This window comes from Leptopilina boulardi, unplaced genomic scaffold, assembly GCF_019393585.1.
Source record: "Leptopilina boulardi isolate dan_hultmark-lab unplaced genomic scaffold, ZJU_Lbou_2.1 LbouV2_151, whole genome shotgun sequence".
NCBI lineage: Eukaryota > Metazoa > Arthropoda > Insecta > Hymenoptera > Figitidae > Leptopilina > Leptopilina boulardi.
The window spans coordinates 1,036,891-1,058,437 of record NW_026137698.1 but is presented as its reverse complement, the minus strand read 5'-3'; the positions used below and the strand labels follow the sequence as shown (position 1 = coordinate 1,058,437).

The window sequence follows — 21,547 nt, the reverse complement described above, 5'->3', positions numbered from 1 at the left end:
TTTTTATAAACAAATATTTACCTGAGTTGAGAAGAATTGGTACCCAAAGGATTAACATTGTTTTAGTATTCAAATCCTTTTTTTCCTGAGATGTCTTTATTCCATCTTTTAGCTCTGTAAATAAATAAATAAAAGTTAAATAAACATATAATATGAATTTTAATAATAATTCAATTTTGATTTTAAATTTTATCTCTAAAATACGGCGGACAAATATTCGAACAGTTGTAGGAGAGAAATATGAAATTGGTTAAGTAGTGATTTTTAGGTTAAATTTCAAAGTGTCATCAAATTTCACAAAATATTAAAAATTCTGATATTTATCAACCAAAAATTACTTGTACTCTAGAAAATTTATATCACACTGAACATAATTATTCAAATATATTTTTAATTTCTATTTAGATTTAAAGATGTTTTCTGTTATTCAAGAAATTTTCTGTCACTTTCAGCCGCTCTTTCAACAATATCTACTATAGTGAGCAATGATACCAACATGAACAAAAAAAAATTACCAACCAATTATACACTTCTACCAACATAATTGGAAATTTTTTAAACGACTTTTTTTTTAAATGTAGTAACCTTCTTTTATTATCATTTTTAATTTTATTAATAAATTTATTTTTAATTATTATTTTCTTCATTTATTTTATTTAATATTTAAAAAAAAATTCAAAAGCCGCGCTGAAAAGCGACAAGTCAAAACAAGTGCAATGCCAAAATTTTTAGGTTAGATTTCGTGTCATAAAAATTTTACCTAAATTTATTATTTTTCTTCACAGCTGCCACGAAACTTTTATGTATTTCCGATTATTCATAAAAAATAGTACTTAATTATCACAAAATATTTATAATAATCGTTTGGATTAAAACCATACTACAAGATTCAATTTTGTCCAATGAAATATGGGTCTTCTCTCTCTGACGACGCCATTTGCAATGAGCCACAAATGCCAACCCAAGATAACAAAAAACTAAATTTTTCATTACTACCAACATGAAAATAATTTCCTTTTGCAAAAATCAGAATTATTTTTTATTTATTTGTTTTTTCGCAATTTTTATATTTAATTAATGATAAAATAAAAAAATTGTATCCTTATGATTTAAATTATACATTTACCTGTATTTTTTTTTGTTTAATATTACGATTTTGGGTTGTTTCCGTGTCAGACAAATTTTACCAAAATATACAAGTTTTTCTTCTACTTGCCAATAAACTTATATTATTTATCGATAATTTAGACAAATCTGAGCTTAATTACAATAAAATTTATATATAATTAACGTTATGATTAAAAAAATACTATATTTTGTCGAACAAAGAATTGTTCTTCTACTTTCTGGCGACGCCATTTGCAATGAGCAGTAGTGCCAACCCAAGATTATAAAAAACTAAACTTTTCACTTCTACCAACATGACATGTTCAGTGAGGTGTGTAATTGCCTTTAATTTAATTCAAATTTAGAAAACATGGAAAATGGATATAAAGTAGAAAAAAATTTAAATTTTTTCTATAAATAAATACAATGTAAAAACAATAATCACTTCTCGAGATTAGATTGTTATTATTTATTTCTTTATTTTTGTTTGGGACTTTTTTTTGAGTTTTTTTGGGCCAGATTGACTACAGCACCTCGTACGGTGACGCCAGTAACTAAACAATAATAATCCCTGCCCTGTATAGGTATAGTATTGTTGCGCCTTTGATTACTCTTTTTTTTCTCGGAGAAGCGCACTCACACTTCCGTCCTTGTGTGTCCTTGTTTCGCAGCGTGTTGTGGCCTGTTAACACTCGTTGCAACGCGAAAACAATTGTTGTTTTCGCGCACAGAAACAAACCGGGCACAATTGCGCTCATTTGGATACGGGAACGGCATTAAAGTATTGATAACATTGCGGTGAAAAGAGTGAAAATTTTCATTGATAAAAAAAAGTTTCGGTAGAGAAGTTGGCGTTCTATGAAATTCTCTGTTGTGGTCAATACAGTCGTAGGAAAGACTCGTAAACATGAATGCTCATAAGACTTATTCATTTATAATAAACTTGTACAAACTTATTTGTGCGTTGTAAATAATACATTCAATGATTTGGAAATTCACTTTGCATAAAACATCGACTTGGGTGTTCATTGAAAATAATCTTTTGGCTTTTGTGAACGATCAAAGTGGCTCCCGTGGAGTTTGTCGATCGCAACAGCAAAATTGGCTCTAACACGGATCCCGCAATGGTCATACGGTAAGGAAATTAAGGATCAGTTTTTTATTTTATTTTTTTTGTCCCTTTAAATGGTTTACTGTTGAACGTAGATCGAAAATCGACCCATTACATTAACGCTATTTATGCGAAGGGGCTTCTAATTAAATCAGTCCTATCGATAATTGGATTTTTTTTTTTTTAATGCTCCTCTTTTCCAGAACACCTGTTCTCATAAGAAGTTTAGCCTAAAACTTGTGTTTAAAGTTTGAGAATTAATATGAAGAAAGTTAAAAATAGAATTTGGTAAAAATTGAAAAAGTTTCCTATCTTTATTTTTTAAAGTAAAACGCGTGTAAACATTGATTTTATTTACGATGGATAGTATAGGACGCCATACGAATAGAGGAAAATTTGTTCAGTGATGTTTACTAAGTTTTTGTTTTCTTCAAATCAGCTGATTACTTTGTTTTGATTGTTAATTCTTTTAAAAAATTGTTTTACATTCATTCATTGAAAATTATTAAGGTTTTGAATTGCATCAACATGTTAAAAGTAAATACGTAATTTTAAAATTGCGCTAACAATTTTATCTTATCGCAAAATTTACTGTTGTTTCTTGTCGAAAAAAAAAATCCAACGCAGTGTTAAAAAATTAAAAAAAAAATGTGAAATTTTGACTAAAAAGTCTTTTAAATTGTTTCAATTTAGAATATTGATTATCAGTGATGAGTATGTAATGTTATTTAAAGTATTTAAATATTTATGCATTTTTTTTTCCAACGTGATAATATTTTCATTTTAAAAAATTTATAATTATCAGTAATTTTCGATTGTGAAAATTCTTATTTTGCAATTTTCCAGTTATTAAATATTTTTTAAAAACTATTTTTTCTATCTTTTTTTTTTTTTTTGCTTATTGCAGATAAAAATTGCATTTTTATGGGTTTATAATTTCCCTGTAAAAACAAATAAATGTTACTTAAGATTTTTTTTTTCAATTATCACTGAAAAGAGTTTTTCATGTTCAGGAAAGCAGATTACATTAATGTCAAATAAAATTAAAAGAAATAAATTATTTTGCAAGTCAGATTCCTTAGGTTTTTGTTGCAGAATAATTTGATTTCAAAATTGTATGTTTTAGAAATTCGCATTTTTCTATTTAAATTTTTATCTAAAGAATAATTAAATATTTACCAACTTGAAGGCCTAAATAGCTTCTTAAAAAAATTTCACCTTCAACGTTACTAAATCCATTCATTTTTTTTTTTGTCAAACAAAAAATACTATTTTAGAATAAATGAGAAAGTGAATGTTTGTTTTTTTTTTAAAATAACAAAAGAAGATTACTTTTCCAACAATGATATAGAAAATTTCTTAAACCATGACGAAGACTATTTTTCTGACCGTGAAGAAAATAATTTGTCTAAAATGACAAAATAATTTCTTTACTTTTTGATATTATCGAATATTTTAATACTATAAACAAATAAATTTTATTAGCCATGACGAAAGAAAATTATTTTTTTTATTAATAATTAAATAATAATATTACAATAGAAAAATAAGTACTTTTTTATTTTGTTTTTAAATTTCCATATTATGTTGTATCTAATCTTTAAAAATTTATATTTTCCATTTACAACAGTTTCTCATTTGTAGTACAGGAAATAATTAACATATATATATGTATTATAAAATCATTAGATAACAATTCATTTTTAAATATAATAATAATTTTCTCGAACAACTTTAAGGAATTTTCCAAATCACATAAAATAGTGTAAAAATTCCTGAGTATATAATAATAATTATATGAATTAACTTAAGGTCGATTTCTAATGTATATTTAATGCAAAAATCTTTTTTTTTCTATTGATAATATATAATGATTAAATAATGAAATTACTTAATTAAAAAATAATGTTGATTCTTTTCTGAGATTTTTTTTTATGTAAAATAATAAACTTGATTGAAAAACGTGTTTTATTTTTAATCAAAATCGGTATATATTTATAAATCTATTTTATTTTATATAAAAATGAAAATTTTAATCTAATTAAATTAAATTTATAATTAAATTTTATTAAACAATTTTTTATAATTAATTATTAATATTAAATAATGTTATTTAGGATGGGGACATGAATTTATATTTGTTTTTAAAGTTTTTGTTTTTGTTTTTAGAGTTTTTCTTGATGGAATAGCGGTGTTTAATAGTGGAATCTGGGCCAGTTAGTCTGTAGGTTGCCAGTAGGTCGGTATTGATGACTGGGTCTAAGAACTCCTATAGATTAACTATACCTGATGCCTTTCCTAACATTTTTGTTTCGAGCTCATTAAAAATGCGTTGTTTTCTTGTTCATTCGTCAATTTTTTTGAAATAGATTTTTAGATAAAAATTCTATTCAATTTGAAACATAAGAAAAAAGATATTCTATTTTTCTATAGTAATTTGAAACTTTAGTAGTTTCGAAAAAAAATTTAAAAACTCATTTATTTTTTTTCACAAATAAAATATTTCTTTTATAAACGTAAAAATATTTAAATATTTAAATTTGTTTAAATAAATAAATATCAAAATAGCGTTTCTAATTTTTCCAAATTGATAGCATTGAGAAAAATCGATTGAAGGATATTAAATTATTTAAGAGCATGTAAAAAAGTAAATAAAGAGTAATTTTAGAATTGAGGGTAAGAGAAAAAGAATTACGATTTTATAGATTTTTGTTTTCCTATTGTTCAAGTTATAAAGCAAAAAAAAAAAAAAATTAGAATAGAAAAAATTGTGATCCTTGGTTTAAAAACTAATCTAAAGTCAATTTTACTTTTTGTGGACCAGCGATGAATGTTCACTTTTTTTTTTTTTAGTTCCTCGTAATTTCCTTTGTAATATGGCAAGGTTTCTCTCGCACACATAATTTTTTTTTCGCAAGGTTTTTCCCACATTTTGCCTTTTTTTTTTTTTTTTTTTTTTTTTTTTTTAATATTTACATTTATAATACTTTTAATCCTTTCGCCGACCATGAAAGACAAAGTAATAAATATGTGTACCTACTTCTCACGTACACATTCATTTTCAAACTCTTTGTTCATTTTATCATTTTGTAATTTTTCCGCCTTGTGCGACTATTCTTTCAATCCTTTCTCCTCAATTGGTGACTTCCACATCAATTTGGAAAATTATAATGAGAGATGCATTTTACCTCTAATAATGCAATGAATATTTTTCGATTTTGCAATATTCGGGAAAATTTTTTTTTTACTCCATTTTCGAGAAATTAATTTCAAAATAGTTTTTTTTTAATTTTATTGAATAAAAATTTTTCTGGAAACTTTTGTTTAGAATTTCTCTTCTAAAAAATAAATAAATTTTTTTTGGTAATTTACTGTGTAGACTAGGAATAAATTTTATGAAACTCATTTGCTGAAAGTTTTGTAAAAGTTGAGAGGAAGTTTTCGTTAAAAAAAAAAGAAGCTGGGGACTTAGAGGAAAGAGAGAAAGATGAATGGAAGGAAGTGGAATTGTCCTGGAGGCTTGGAGAGTAATTATTCGCGCGTAGAGAATAAGAACCCGTTAATCTTGAGTTGTTTTTATAATAAATATATATATATTTTTTTTTTTTTGTAATGATTACAGGTCAGATGGTAGCAGCAGCGAAACCCCAACTCTAGTGGAAGGGGGCGAGGCTGTTGGCCAACCACACAGTCCTCACAATAAAGTCCATACGAGTCACAATCACAACGCCCATGTCAATTCTCATGGGTCTCAAAGTCATCATCACGATAAGTCTAAGCAGGCGGTTAAATATGGCGAACTAGTCATCCTTGGGTGAGGAAAAACAAAAAAAAAATGAAATTGTTTTTCTTTTCTAGATTTGGAGAAAAAAAAAATTCTTTTCCTTCATAAAATTTTCAGCTTCCTATGAAAATATTTACCAAAAATTAACCCTTGGCTAGAAAATTTAGTTCTCTTTTCTAATCTCTTAATCTTCAAATAATGGGAATTTCTTAAAAATTTTTCCAATCTGAGACAATATCTATAATCTCTTGGGAAAATAATTTTAATATGCAGGCCTCAAACCAAGAAATTTAGAAAAATTACGTCATTGAAAAATTATTAATTATTAATATTAATAAAGCCTTAGGAAAGAGACAAATATTCATAGAACCATTAAATTAATATTTATATAATTTATAACAGTTTTAAAATTTTTTAAAGAAGTTTATATAAATTTTTTGTTATTTTGTTTTTAATATCAATTTTTTTTAAAATAATTAGTTATTTGTATTTAATTTCAATAAAATAAAAAAATTGTTTTGTTATCGAAACAGGAAGTTTTTGAAAACTGGTTAATTAGTGATGTTGAAATTCCAAAGTTTTAAATAATATGAAAAAAAATCGATTTAAATAAAATTTTGTCCTGGTAACATTAAATATAAGTAGAAAAAAATAAATTAATAACTAAATTTACGTTTAATCGTATTTTTATTTTTTCATTAAATCAAATTATTTATTTTAATAAAAAAAAAAATTAGAGATGAATTAGATTAATTTGTTAATTAATAAATTAATTAAACATATTAAGCATAAGTGAAAACTTTTTGAAAATTGAAAAAAAATTATTTTTTAATTTAATTGATGGTAGTTAATATTGAGAATCTTTTGAAAAGTTGATAATTTCAGTTAATTGCAGTTCAATCGGCAAATAGCTAAAAAGAATGGTATATTAATGATACTTTTACTCGTAGCGGTAATTGAAAATAAATTTTTTTTTCCCATACTTTCTGTAGATAAGACAAAAATTATAGTCCCAATGGATATGACAGTTTCACTCGTAATTTAAAATTATGTTTGTTACGATCAATGAAAATGCAAAAATTGATAAATAGTTTTAATGAAAAGTTGTTCAAGTTGATTATATTTCCAATAAAACGAAAGTATCAATTGTTCGTATTAATTATAAAGATAATAATTAAACTTTATATATTAATGATAAGTCTTAAATTATTCTCTTTTTGAAATAATTACTTTTAATTATAACCGATAATACAAATTAAAAAACAAGTTAATCTTTTGTTTATAAAAAAAAAAAAAAAAATTTTTAAATTTTATTCAACTTCAGGTTAATTATTATTTGTTTTGCCATTCATTAGAGAATATTTTTCAGTAAATGTAGAAAGATAATATATCCAATTTACAGTATGTGATACGTTAATCTAGAATATGGAGTAATTTAAGCTGCTTATATAGGAAGCCTGATATGAATTTTAAAACTGTTAAAGTAAAGGCTCCGGAGGCAATAAAAATTTAATATAAAGGTGTTAAATGATATATACCTGTCTAGTCGATTCTCGCATTAGTTTACAGGATTAAAATTGTTTCCCAACAAAAAGCTCAGAAAAAATGTCGAGGACGGATTGTTAAAAAAAATCTCAAATATAAAATAATATCAAAAAAAAAAATTTTTTTAATTTAATTGTAAAAATACGCAATTTATAGAGGAAACTTTAAAAGTAAAATCCGCAAATCCATTGTTTTGATGACAAAACTTGTAAACACTGGAGAATTGATATCGCGTTAAAAATACAATTTTTTTTTTCTTTTATCAGAAAGTATAATTTATAAACTGCAGTCCACTTGTGATTATCGTTAATCGCTATAAGAGATTAATAATTATTTTGAAATAGTCATTTCCTGAAAACTTTCATTTCAAAATTAAGAAAGTAGAGAAATTTTTTTTTTTTTTTGTTAATTTTCTGCTTTTTTTTGTATCTAATCTAATCTAAAGTATGATGACCTCGTTACAGTTACAACGGTTATCTTCCACCCGGTGATCGTGGCCGAAGAAGAAGTAAATTTGTTCTTTTGAAAAGAGCAACAGCCAATGGTGTCAAAAGAAGCAAACACTATATTGTTAAAACGCCACACAGCTCGCAAGCCATCCTAGACACGAAACAGCACTCGATCTCGTACACGCTTTCAAGGACGCAAGCTGTGATCGTAGAATATACCGAGGATGAAGACACTGACATGTTTCAGGCAAGCTGACAGTTCAATAAATTTACAAAACCCTATTTTTCATCCCAAGGACCCCGCTCTTCTCTATAAACAAATTAACTAACATTATTCTTTGTCAATGAAATTGATCCTCTTTGCTTGGAAATGCTAAATAAGGTCGCGCGTCTTGCTCGCCTGTTATTCAATTCATTCGAATAGAGAAATGAAAATAATCAAAATTTATTTCTCAGAAATAAAAACAAAACTCCGTTTTTTCTGAATTAATTTTCTAAATTTATTATCAAAATATAATTTGATTTTTACAAGTTTTTTTTATTTATTTTTATTTATTTGCAATTTACAGTTTTGTTCTATATTTTATAAAAAATGAGATTTCTTTGTTATTTATGTAAATAGTAAAAAATAGTAACATTTTGATAAGGACTTTTTAAAAACGTGATTTTATGTAATAATAATTATTTTCTAATTTTCTAAACTAATTGAACTTATTTTCTTCGCTATACAATTTCTTGATGCATCAATGCGTGATAAAGAGAGATCTTAATAAATAGAAATAGGTAAAGTAGAAAGAAATTAAATAGCCAAAAATTCGAATAAATAGCTAATTAAATAATTAATAAATAATTAATTAACTATTTAAATTAAATAATTAATTTCATATTTTCCCTCTAAAAAAAAGCCTCGATACCTTAGTTTTTTTTTACATTTTTTGTACTTTATTATTTGAAACCCAATCAATGATTAATCATTTTGTTGATATTTGCATTTTTCAGCACGCATCGACTTTGTTTGAAAAAAAATTATAAATTCATAAATGTTGAGCCAATTTTGATAAATATCTGAAAAAGATAAGAAATACGTCTACCGAGTTTAATAATTTCCATATTTATTAAAATTATATCCCTTATACTTAAAAAAAGAAAATAAATTTAATATAAATACTCGAGGAAAAAAAGTTTACAGTTTCGATTGTATTTTAATTTAAAAAAAAAATCAAGGTCTTACTGTAGCAAAAAACGTGATAATAATTTTACGGTATAGATTCTAAATTTATATATATATGGCACTCAAATCATACAAGTGTGATCTGAGTACAAAATTTTTATTGTTTGATTTACAATCAATTACGCAGTGATAATTGTTTTAGCAATACGCGTGTGTCTCGTGAAGGCCTCATTGCATAAGGAAGTCGCGAACATGAGGAAAGCTTGAGTTTTGCAAAAGCAATTCAATTCTCATGTTTCGTGAAGACTTAGTAAACTGTATTCGCATATATATATATAAATGACTTTTTTTGTATTTACATAAGTTACTTTATTAAATAAAAAAACCAAATTTTTCTTTCTTTTTTCAGTACAAAGGTTTCCTGAAAAAACATAGAGAAATTTTTATAATTTTAAATTTATTTAAAAATAATTTTTTTGAAAAAACAGTAATTTTTGTGGCATAAGAGAAATTATTTTTATTTTGAGACAATAAAATTATTATTATTTATTAATAAAAATAATTTTTTAATAATTTTTGTATTTTCAAGTACTTTGTACTTTATATTGGAATAAAAAAAAAGAGGAATTTAAAAAAAAAGATTATAATATGTATGACGTCACAAAGTTTTTGTTTTAAATTCCAATGAAAGTGTAACTGAAGATGAATGAGTAATGTTTGAATTAATATGTGCATTACAGATCGGTCGATCCTCGGAACCTCCTATTGACTTCGTGGTAATGGACACATCTGCAGGAGGTGCTGATGGCGCATCTGCAGTGAGTGAAGGTCGCGTTGCACAGAGTACTATCAGTAGGTTTGCCTGTCGAATTCTTGCAGATCGCGATGATCCTGGAATTGCAAGAATTTACGCAGCCGGTTTTGATAGTTCTAGAAATATTTTCCTAGGCGTAAGTAATTGATAAAATAAAATTTTTTATATTTATATTATCCAATTTTACACTTTACGAGTTATTATATACGTTCACCTTGACAAATCACTCTCAATCAATCAGGCATAAAAATAAAAAAATAATTATCCATTTTCTTCGATTACACAAAAGCTTTTTGTTATTCCTCTGATTCTTCGTGTGCACGTTACGTGTTATGAAGGTCATGGAATAATAATTTATCAATTTAAATGATAATTCTATCGTCCTAATGAAAGAAAAGGGTAGAATTTTTTTTTTTCATTACTGAAAATATATTATTTGTTTTCTGATAAATGAGAATAATTTGGATTTAATAAAACTATTGACCCAAATTTGTAATAAAGAAATATAATCGGAAATTGTTTTTTAATTAGGAAAAGGCGACAAAATGGCAAGAATATCGAGAGATTGATGGACTGACAACAAATGGTGTATTGATAATGCACCCTCGGGGACAATTTTATGGGGGAGAGGCACAATGTGGATGCTGGCGAGAAGTTAGCGTTGGCGGCGGAGTTTTCACTTTAAGAGAAAGTCGCAGCGCTCAACAAAAGGGCAATCTTGTCGAAGACGAGAATAATATTCTTAAAGATGGCACTTTAATTGATCTTTGTGGGGCTACATTGCTCTGGAGATCAGCGGAGGGACTCGCTAAATCTCCCGTAAGTCTTTCGAATTTATAGACCTTTCATTAAATCGTTTTTTTCCAAAATTACACTATTATTCTCTTTTCAATAATTTCAATTTGATAAAAAAATTTTTTAAAAATTCTCATTTTCATTTTTTTTTTTATTTTTTATTTTTAATATTTTATATATTTAATTTACTCTAGAAAATTGGTACTTATTACACGTAGTAATAAATAATTTTATCTGCGAAAAAATTGTAAATAATAATTTCCAATTGAAAAGAAGAAATTTTTAATTTGTTACCATAAATTATTTTAAATGCTTTCAACGTATATTTGAATTTGAAGAAAAAAAAAAAAGAACAAAACAAAACTTGTATTGAACGTCTTGAAAAAGACTGTCTTGTAGTAAACATTTTACTTGACGTTTACGACCTCTTTATGTCAATTTTACGAGAAAAGTCAAACACAGGATGTCTTAAAAGATGCAGTTAAGTCATCTTTTGAGATTATCATACGAACAATTTTACGATGAACAAAAGATTTAAGATTTGAAATCTGACACATTGTCTTTATCTATAAACAAAGAAAAAATTAATTTCTATTTTCCATGTTCTCACGTTTTGCTTTCAATTTCTTTTCAATTGCTTTGACTTGCTTCAAGGTGTCGTTTTCTATTCTTTGAATTTATTTTAATGTTTATCAACTTTATCAGTATTCAACTTTTTTAAATTAGATTTTTTTTATTTTTAGTTTCAATATTTATTAAAAAAAAGAAATAATTCACTAATCTTTTGAAAAATTTGACTTTAAAAAATCAGATTTTTATCGAAAAAAAAAATGAGTAATTTTTCATAATTTAAATTGTATACGCTAGAGAATAAAATTTTTTATTTCCAGACAAAACACGATTTGGAGGCGCTGGTAGACGCTATAAATGCGGGACGGCCGCAATGTCCAGTTGGCTTGAATACGCTGGTGATTCCTCGAAAATCTTCAGCTGAGCCTGTACCACAGCCTCACGCTGCTCAGCAGCCTTACGTTTATTTAAAATGCGGGCACGTGCAAGGTCATCACGACTGGGGTCAGGAGAAGGACAAGGCGACAAGGAGATGTCCTATGTGTTTGATTGCTGGTCCGATAGTAAAATTGTGCATGGGAATAGAACCAGCATTTTACGTTGATAGTGGCCCACCAACGTATGCATTTAGCCCCTGTGGGCACATGGCAACAGAAAAGACTGTAAAGTACGTATTTCCAATTCAATGAAATTTTTTTCTTTTTCGGAGGCGCGCATGAATATTTCATTTAAAAAAAAAAAACTCGATACATAATCAAAATTCAAATTTTTTATTTTAACTAACGCTTTCTAAATAAAAATTTTAATTATACAAATTATTTAACAGAATTTCTATTTAGTTTTATTTTTAAAAAATGTATCAATACAATATAAAAATAAAATTGTATTTTAAATTTAAAATTGAATTTTCTGTTTGTCTAACAGGTATTGGGAAAAGGTAGCTATCCCACATGGTACAAATGGATACATAGCTATTTGTCCTTTCTGCGCGGTTCCGCTGGAAGGAAGTCCAGGATACGTGAAGCTCATATTTCAAGATCATGTAGATTAGTGTTTATTTGCACGAGAGTTGATTGAAAATATGTAATATGTACAGAAGTCATTATTTTTTATTCCGGTTCGAACGATGAAATTCCGGATTTTAGAGCCTTATTGCTGTAAGTTATTGAAATATTGAATTTTAAAAGTTAAGCTGCGTGCATTGAACGAAGATTGCTTTTTTGGTTTTCTTTGATCGGCACGCGTAGGTAGACCCCATTGAAAAATGAAACAAAACAAACAAAATCTAGATCTATTTCATATTAAATCATATTGTACAAAAAAAAAAAGAAGCTTTCTCGCAATATCCTTTTTAGGGCTTCGAAAAATTCGTTTACCAAAGACACGACTTGCATATTCGCATACTTCCAGTATAAACTTTTATCAACCTGCATTCCACAGATATCGATTATTATATTCATTTTTTTTTTTAATTCATTACAAACATAAGATACATGTTAGAATGAGAAATAAAGTGTTTTTGATCTATGTAATTTTGTATAATTAATTTTTTTTTTTTTATTGATTTTTGCAAAAACTTTCTTTTAAATTAAATTACTTATCCTACGGTGATTGATTGGAAAAAAAAATTGTGTGAATTCGCGTTCGAAGAACTTGTGATGAGGGAAGATTGATATTTGATTTCTCTTAAAAAAAATAGTCTAAAATGAAATTTAGTTAATTACTATTAGTAGCATAATTCAAGAGTATCACATGGAATCCATTTTGAGCTTTCCAAGGCGTCCCATAAATTATAATCTTGCTCGATTACTTCTCGATTCATTTTGTCAATGTCGATTGGAGTCGAGTGCTCTGCAATAAATTCGGAAAAAAAAAATGTAAGAAACTTATAGTGAATTTTAACCCTTTGTATCACATTTTTTTTTTTTTTACTTAAAGATAAAGACTTCAAATTTTTTACTCAAATAGATTGTAATGTTCATTATACTATGTATGGTTAATACATTATTTATTACACGTCTTCCCTTCCTTCTTTATTCTCTTACCTTATCCGTCTATTTTTTAAAACCTTTTTTTATATTTAAAAAAACAATTAGTGATTCAAAATATAAAAATTGAAAAATATCCGGAAAAACGTTAATACGGAATGGAAAATTAGTTTGGTTTAATTGTGGACAAAGAACTGTAATATTGTGACAGAAAGGGTTAAAATCTGAATTTGAATAAAGAAAAAAAAACAAACCTATCAATTCCAGTTCGTCTTCCTCGGGTTTATGATCAGTCATGTAAGTGCCATAATTTTCCGATGTTGGCTCACTTTCATAACATCCTTGTTGCCAAGCACTGTAGCTGTTCCAATAAGAAGATGTATCATAATAATTATAAGATTCTAAGCCAAGACCCGAGGAATAATCACCAGATGAATGCGGAGGAGAAGATCTGTTGAATTCATAAATTAAAATTTTAATAATAAAATTTAATTAAAAGCAAGTGTTTAATTTTACAGAAATAAATAAACAAACCCTGATTTACTCCAAGGTCGTGGAACGGCATTGCAAATTTTTAATGATTTTGTCCCAAGTCCTCGATAGCCATTCATTATAACTAAACAATTTTTTTGCTCGTCTTCATTGGCAAAACGAACAAAACCATAACCCTTACTGAATCCATTATTATCTAAAATTACTTTTGCCGTACGAATTGAATTATATCTGGAGGCAAAAGTTCTGTAAAGAGAATAATCGTCGACATCAGTTGAAAGATCACCAACCCAAACGCTAAATTCTCTGTCAGTTGCCGGTTTTCCTGTGGTACTTGCGTGATTCAATCGAAACCGAACGGGCTGCAAGAAATTACAATTTTTTAACTTTTAGAGAATAGGATTTTTTTGAATTTTTAATAAGGTGAGAAAAAAAGGTCAGCTCAACGTGAAAAATAATAAAAATTCAAAAAAATACGAAAACAATAAAATTTAAACAAAAAATAAATAAAATACATACAGGATTTGAACCGGGAATAATTTTGCCATTCAATTTGTGCATTGCATCAAGTGCCATTTCATCTGTAGGAAAATGAACAAAACAATAACCAGCTGGTTCTCCAGTGTATCGATTTCTCATTACTTTTACAGTTTGAGGTTGTTCATTCATTTTATGAAAAGCATTTAAAATAAAACTTTCCGTCATATATGGCTCCAACTGTAAATTAAAAAGTATTTAATTATTTTGTAACAAAAAAGAAATAACATTAAACACGAATTTTGTGTAATATTTTACATTAATAATGTAATATAAAACAATAATTAAGGAATATTGAAAAAGAAAAAAAATCGGAGTAAATAGAAAAATAACAAAATAGAAAATAAGTTTTTTCTGAAATTAAAAAAAAATATATTTACAAGAAACTTATTTTTGAGATTCTTGATTTAGTTTAATTAGAGTAAAATACGTATTATTATTAAATATTTGTTTTTATTTACGATAAAATAAAAAAATAAATACTCACACCACCCATCCACAATTGACACAAAACCATGGGGCCCGACATTTTTTTTTATAGGTGAAAATCAATAGTAAATCTTTGGAAATTAATTTAAGATTTAAAAGTAATAAAAATTATTATTTTTATTTAGTTTTTTTTTAATTAAGAGTTTTGTTTCACAAAATACCGGTCACAACACAAATAAAAAAGTAGCAGACAGCTGTTTTGACATAAACAATAACAACTAGATAGGAAAATACTTTGATTTTTTTATATGAAACACTAGCGCACTCTAGTGTATAATTAAAACTAATATTTATTAACCATTTGTAAATTATTTCTGTATTAAAATTACAATTAAAAAATAAATTACATTTTTAAATTTAATTCTTCAATTTTATATTGATATTATATTTATTGTTGTTAATTTAAAAAACAATTTTAAAATATTATGATTTCCCTCCGAGTTAACCGGAAACTACTATACGTAAGACTGCTAAATTCAAAAATGTTTTTCCTGGAAATTTTTTTATTTTAAAGAATATTTTTTAAAAAGTAAATTGATGTGTAAATATTAAACTGATTTATTTGAAAAAAATATAAATTACGAAAAAAAATACAATTATGTGAATAGTGATGTATGAATAACAATTGCACGTGGTTTAGAGGTTAGGTTTTACAAACTGTCAACAAAAATTTTTATACAAAAAGCACTTTGAGATAAAACAATGAAATAAAACAATTTACATACCGTGCACATTATCTGATTAAGACTCTTGTGTTCCATTATATATTTATTCGTATAATTGTAATTATTTTTCCATCGCGGCATTTGTGACAAGGATGACAAAGTAACAAACAAAAATGTACCAGTATCTTTTCATAATATGTTGACATGCGTGTTGTGCAATGTTTTGCACTCAGCTGTTTGCAATTGTTGACTTATTTTTGTTTCCTCTAAAAACACAATAATTGCGACTAAATGGCAAAAAAGTGATTTTTATACATTATTAACATGGCAGACAATCTTGCTGCTCAATTATGTCTTCTTTTAGAACAAAGCAACATTTCAGGTAAGTTTTTTTTTTCTTTTTCAATTTACCCCTGTGGCTATATATTTTTTTTTTTTTCATTATTTGCAATTTATTTTTTAAAAAAATATTTGTTATAATACCGCAAAAAGAGTAACTTTGTAATAGTCGCAAAATAGATTTAAAATTTTAATTAATTTCAGCGATACAATGGAAATTGTTAGGTCAAGAGAAAGATGGTTCTATTCTTTTAGGATGGGTGGAAGAAATTCTGTCAAATAACGAACTCAAGTCTTATTCTGTGATAGGTCGATATGACCGATTAAACAATAAACTAGAGGTAAATTATGTTAATTAATTATATTACTCCAAATGTAAATTTTTAAAAACGAATTAATATTTTGTATATAGAGATAAATTATTTATTTAATCACAATAATAATAATTAAGATAATAATTTCAGATTTTACATAAATTTCCCGAGATAATAAATCTTATACAAGCGACAATTAATCAAAGCCATTCGATATTAGGATATATAACAAAAAAAAATTCTGAAAAAACTAAAGATTCTTCTCAAGAAACATTAAAAGTAATTGACAATGAAGTAAAAAAAATTGATGAAATAAGTGAAAAATGTTTACAAGAAACTGTAAAAGTTGATGATAAAGAAATAAAGGAAAATGAAGAAACTTTTAAACTTGATAATCAAGAAACAAAGGAAATTTTAGAAAAAATTTCCCAAACAACTTCTAATGTTGATTGTGATAATAAAGTAAAAAATAATGAAGAAACAATTTCCAATTCAGAAGTTTATCAAGCATTTCTTCTTGAATTCACAAGAGAGGAGAGAAAAATTCATTGTTTAGAAACGGAAAAATCAAAACAAATACGAATTCAATTTTTATATCGAGAAAAAGATCAACGAACGATGGAAAAATTTTTATTACTTGTTCATCAAGAATGTGAGTATAATTTTATTATTATATATAATTTAATAATTCAAATGGTTTAATAAACTAAAATTGCATTATTTACAGATATTCGTATGTACAATATTGCGATTGATGTATCGGAAAGTGAAGAACAATTAATAAAAGAATTAAAATCAGAAATATTAGTAAAAAATTTTCTATGGGCACAATGGGACTCAACTAATCAAGTTTTGTATCATATTCACGAGAGAAAGCCAGCTGTGAGTTTATTTACAGATATGAGCCCTGGAGTTCTTCCAAAACCTTCCAATTCTTCTCCAACACTCAGCGGATTTCAATTTCACGATGATCTTCCTCACGAGACGGTGGTAAGTTGTTTTTAATTTTCTTTTTTTTAAATTTTCATCGTTCGACAGAAAATGAGATTTTTTTAAATTAGAAAATTAATAAATTTCTTATTTCAGTTGAACATACCGTTGAATCTACCACAGCTTCCTGATGCGAATAACTGTGGTACATACGAAGACGACGTGATTCCATTGCGAATTCACGATTGTTCTCTCGATCTTATTGTAATATCAGATTCAAAGGGAATGGTTTGCGTTTGTCATCATTATCTTTATCGTCCAATAAAACCTCCGCAACATGTTCTCAATTCTGCTCTAAGCGATTCGAATACAGTACACTTTGCCTATTCAATAACACTTCTTCATCATAGTTGTGTAATTCATTGTGTAATTCCAGGAATTCCTTGGAGTCGAGCAAAACTCATGAGACCAACATTTGCCCTCTATGGAAATCATCATATGATTGTATTCGTTCAAAATTCTTTTACACATCTTCTTGAAATTGGTCTTCATCATCAACCATGTTGTCATATTTTGTGTGGTCCATTACCATCAGTACCCACAGAATCATCATATCTCGTTCCATTACTCAATATTCACGATGGAAACAAGGAAAATAATTCATTAACAAAATGTTCATCCAATATTCTCACAATTGATTTACCAACATTAAATCTCGTGACACTAACAATTCCAATAAAATTCTTAATTGAAACATATTCCAATGAAAAATCAATTGATGTACGTTTAGCAATTTTACATTATTTTTTTTGTCATCGAAATGATTTGGATATTGTTGGTGAATTAATTTCAATAGCGGCGGAAAAACCCAGATCACTTGATTTAGTAAAAATATTTCAAGAATTTTTAATAAGTGGATCAAATGCATTGGTGCAAAAAAATTTACTATTGGATACAATGCCATTATTGGCATTATTGCCAATTACAACATTAGATGAATGCTCGGAATTAGATGCAAAAATTAATGATCTCAATGTTAGTTTAACGCATGAAAAACTTTGGAATACTTCTGTAATGTTATTGTCACCTCAGCAAAGATTAGTGCCATATAGAAGTGATTTGTGGACAAAATTATGGGATCAATTGAGTAAACGAAATGGCGATTTACCACGATTTAAACCAAGTAAAGTTGCTGAAAAATTGCTCATGTCTTTGGCTTGTTATCAACCGGAAGCTTTATCCAGATCCAGTACGCCAATGTCGCCAAGTGGAGGGTAAGTTTTTTTTTTTTTTTATTTATAGCCCGTAAAATTGTATTGTTAATTTATTTAAATTGTTAACATTTTAATTAATCGTTTTAAATTAAAATTGGAACATTCAATTATATTTTAATTTACTTCAATTTATTTATCCTTTTTTTTCTAAATTCACTTGTTTGAAAAATTTAGGAATTAACTAATAAAATAATAAATTAATTTCAATTATTTTAAAAAATCAAATTTTAAAATTGAATTTGTTATTTATCTATTTTTTCAAGTAACTTATTTGTCAAAATTCGAGTATTTTAATCTCGTTTATTTACCTTACTTTTATCTAATATTCATAGTATGGTTTTCATGTCTATTATTTTTATTTGTAGTTACTAATCTTTTGAAAAAAAAAACATCCTGTTTTCTATTATTTTATCTTTCCATTTTTAGAATTTTGTTGGTCAAAAAAAAAAAAAAAAATCTGATAAAAATTTTACATTAAAATTTTTTTTAATAATAAAAATAATTTAATTAAGAAAACTTTGAAAATAGTTATTTTGTTATTCGATTACTTTACCAGTAATACACAATAAAAATATTTTTAACTATCGTAAACTAACACGATTTCTCATATTCATTCCTAGTTATTTTCTACCAATCTATATTTAAAGATTATGCGAATGAAGACACAGAAGCTATTTTATAGAATAGATTATTTTGAAAAAAAAAAAAAAAAATGACAAACATAATTCATTGGTACAATATTTATTTATTTATTTATTCAATATGATTTTTGTATTTACGGATTTAAAAGAATCAATTTTTTATTTATAAATATTTTTATTATCCAAAAATTATCTAACAATAATATTATTTTAAATAATTAAAAAATTTGCATTAGAAAAAAAATTTTAAACACTTTAATAATATTTTTAAAATACAATTTTAGTCTTCCAGTAACGTCAGCAACACTTGGAGAATTAATGGGTAGTCGTTCTCACAAATATTTTGAATCGAATTTGCCATTTATTGAAATGGAAAGTTGTACAGCATCAAAACAGGAGCATATTGTTGCTGTGAATTTACGTGAATTATCAATGTTTTTATTAAAACACGGTACACAATCGTCGACAAAAAATTTTCAAGGAAGTTGTACACCTTTACACGTTCATGCAATGTCATCAAAACATGTTAGCGCCCAATTGGAAACTTCACGACTTTTATGTCAAATGTTGTGCAAAACCGCAAATGTTGATTCAAGATTAGAACAAGAACGTGGCTTTTCTTTGGTGTAAGATTTCACTTATTTAATCAAAAAAAACAAATTCATAACTTAAATAATTTCTGAATGAATTTGAAATTTGAGAATATTAAATTTCAAAAAAATTAAATTAAATCAAAAATTGCAAAATTTTTGAATTGTTTGTGGTGATGACAATTTTAAAAATTAAGTCTTTACGTTTCATTAATTATTATTTGTCAAGGAAATTGTTTTTATTATTTTTTTCTTATGAAATTGGAGAATGATGAAAGTTTATTTTTATTACAGAGATAAATTAGATGAAGCACGACGCTGGTGGCTTTTTACGTTACTTGAACGTTATAAATATGCAACTGAAAGTATTGCGTTTCCTGTACCTCAGGGATTCACGTCATTTTTCACTTATCTAGGATATAGAACATTGAAATATTCAATGTTTCTGCAATACGTAAAACATTCCGCTTTTGAGTTACAAGTGGATGTTGCAAAAATAATTATGGCTGGTGAGATTTTTAGAAAATTTAAAAAATATTTCTTCCATTTTTTTTTTGTTTATAAAATTCTTATACAAAAAAAATTATTTTTTTATTATAAACGATTTTTATTTATTTTTTATATATATTTTTTTTTCAAGAACCGTTTTAGGACTTTTTATTTTAATTATAAATTTTAATTCATTAAAAATTTTATAACAATTATGATTTTTTGTTATTTAATTATATTAATTCAAATAAAATAGAAAATTTTTAGTTCAAGAAGAAGAAGAAGAAGAAAAAATTATTTTTTCAGATGTAAGTGACTCGAAGGAGAACATTCCACGAAAATTACAATTATTATCATTGCTACCAAGATCTCGAGCGAAACGTTTGTTAAATCAGTGGTTACATCCGATAAGTCTCATGTTAAGGGCAAGAGAACACGCGACAAACATTTTATCTGGAGAAATTTGTCCAAATCGAAGTAGACAACAACATCGTCATCCACACAGTGGTAATTGATTTAAATTATTCTTTTTTATTGAACAATTAAATAAATTAAGAACGAAAAAAATCTAAAATATTTTTTTTTTAGGAATTTCTGCTTTCCCTTCTGCTAATCGATTATCTCCTTTAGACACTTTTCTGGATTTACTTACTGCGAAAGGTACTTTTTTTCAAATAACTTTTTTAAAATTATTGATATTTAAATATTTAAATATTTTTTATTTTTTCAGCAAGTCTCACGGAATTAGATTTTGGTTTATTGAACGAAGCAACTGTGACTTCAATTGAAGATTTTATCTGATCTCGATGAGTTGGAATAATTTTTTTTTTTATTCAAAGTTACCAAAAAAAGAAAACAAAATTTCTTGATCTCAATATAAGAGAATATTTTTCACATTCCTTTGCCCAGCTGTGAATAGAAAGTAATTTTTCGTTTTTAAAGTAGCGTCTACAGTAGAAAAGAAAAATATCTACACCTCGAATTTATTGTAGACGCTGCTTGAAATGGATTTAGAAAAAAAAAGAATGAAAAAAACAATTTTTTATTTCTGCCACTTTTTTAAAATGAAGATTTCGGTGAGTTTTTATTTTTTTTATTTATATTTTCTTTCATAAAAAAATTTCTAAACCGTCAATTTTGGAGTTAAAAGACAATGCCAAAATGCCATCAAATATTTTCAGAAAAATCCTTTGAGAATAGTAGTATAAATTTTTTATTATTATTTATTTTATTAAATCATTTATTATTATTATTACTTTTTATTATTAATTCTCGAAATGTTTCAAATATTTAAACCGTTAACTTTGAAGTTTTAAATTCAAATTGTTATTAATTATTATTTAAAATTTTTATTAATAGTTTTTTTTATTACAAATTATCGAACTATATATTTTTTTTTTTTGTTTAAAAATATTAAATAAAAAAAATTATGTTAGAACATTTAAACAAAAAA

General features: G+C 25.9%; 3 protein-coding genes across 4 annotated transcripts; 2 read left to right on the top strand and 1 right to left on the bottom strand.

The window, feature by feature from the left end:
* Positions 1-1,711: 1,711 nt before the first annotated feature.
* LOC127276733 (protein pellino) lies at positions 1,712-12,878 on the top strand. The gene is made up of 7 exons (XM_051297366.1): positions 1,712-2,242; positions 5,841-6,032; positions 8,012-8,243; positions 9,908-10,117; positions 10,513-10,800; positions 11,667-12,013; positions 12,271-12,878. Exons 1-7 carry the CDS (start codon positions 2,232-2,234, stop codon positions 12,395-12,397), a joined length of 1,407 nt encoding a protein of 468 aa, XP_051153323.1. The 5' UTR covers positions 1,712-2,231; the 3' UTR covers positions 12,398-12,878.
* LOC127276734 (tRNA selenocysteine 1-associated protein 1) lies at positions 12,626-15,785 on the bottom strand. Of its 2 annotated transcripts, none has more exons than XM_051297367.1 (5): positions 15,578-15,785; positions 14,346-14,543; positions 13,869-14,188; positions 13,589-13,785; positions 12,626-13,197 (listed from the first exon to the last, which is right to left on the bottom strand). In XM_051297367.1, exons 1-5 carry the CDS (start codon positions 15,656-15,658, stop codon positions 13,073-13,075), a joined length of 921 nt encoding a protein of 306 aa, XP_051153324.1. In that variant the 5' UTR covers positions 15,659-15,785; the 3' UTR covers positions 12,626-13,072. The 2 variants fall into 2 exon arrangements, with proteins under 2 accessions (XP_051153324.1, XP_051153325.1); XM_051297368.1 differs by lacking the exon at positions 15,578-15,785 and adding an exon at positions 14,851-15,066.
* Positions 15,753-21,120, top strand: LOC127276729 (protein pigeon). Its single transcript, XM_051297362.1, has 10 exons — positions 15,753-15,899; positions 16,061-16,197; positions 16,321-16,822; positions 16,898-17,160; positions 17,257-18,374; positions 19,300-19,641; positions 19,900-20,114; positions 20,401-20,601; positions 20,683-20,754; positions 20,825-21,120. Exons 1-10 carry the CDS (start codon positions 15,842-15,844, stop codon positions 20,893-20,895), a joined length of 2,979 nt encoding a protein of 992 aa, XP_051153319.1. The 5' UTR covers positions 15,753-15,841; the 3' UTR covers positions 20,896-21,120.
* The last annotated feature ends 427 nt before the right edge of the window (positions 21,121-21,547 follow it).

Bases quoted from the DNA above. Each gene is read 5' to 3' on its own strand.
- LOC127276733 (XM_051297366.1), top strand. The intron at 6,033-8,011 runs GTGAGGAAAAAC...ACCTCGTTACAG, and splicing joins GGCGAACTAGTCATCCTTGG to TTACAACGGTTATCTTCCAC. The intron at 10,801-11,666 runs GTAAGTCTTTCG...TTTTATTTCCAG, and splicing joins AGGGACTCGCTAAATCTCCC to ACAAAACACGATTTGGAGGC.
- LOC127276734 (XM_051297367.1), bottom strand. From the start codon at position 15,658: ATGCCGCGATGGAAAAATAATTACAATTATACGAATAAATATATAATG. The intron at 14,189-14,345 runs GTATGTATTTTA...AATTTCTTGCAG, and splicing joins TTATTCCCGGTTCAAATCCT to CCCGTTCGGTTTCGATTGAA. The intron at 13,198-13,588 runs GTTTGTTTTTTT...AATTTATTGCAG, and splicing joins AGACGAACTGGAATTGATAG to AGCACTCGACTCCAATCGAC.
- LOC127276729 (XM_051297362.1), top strand. From the start codon at position 15,842: ATGGCAGACAATCTTGCTGCTCAATTATGTCTTCTTTTAGAACAAAGC. The intron at 16,823-16,897 runs GTGAGTATAATT...CATTATTTACAG, and splicing joins ATTACTTGTTCATCAAGAAT to ATATTCGTATGTACAATATT. The intron at 20,115-20,400 runs GTGAGATTTTTA...TTATTTTTTCAG, and splicing joins TGCAAAAATAATTATGGCTG to ATGTAAGTGACTCGAAGGAG.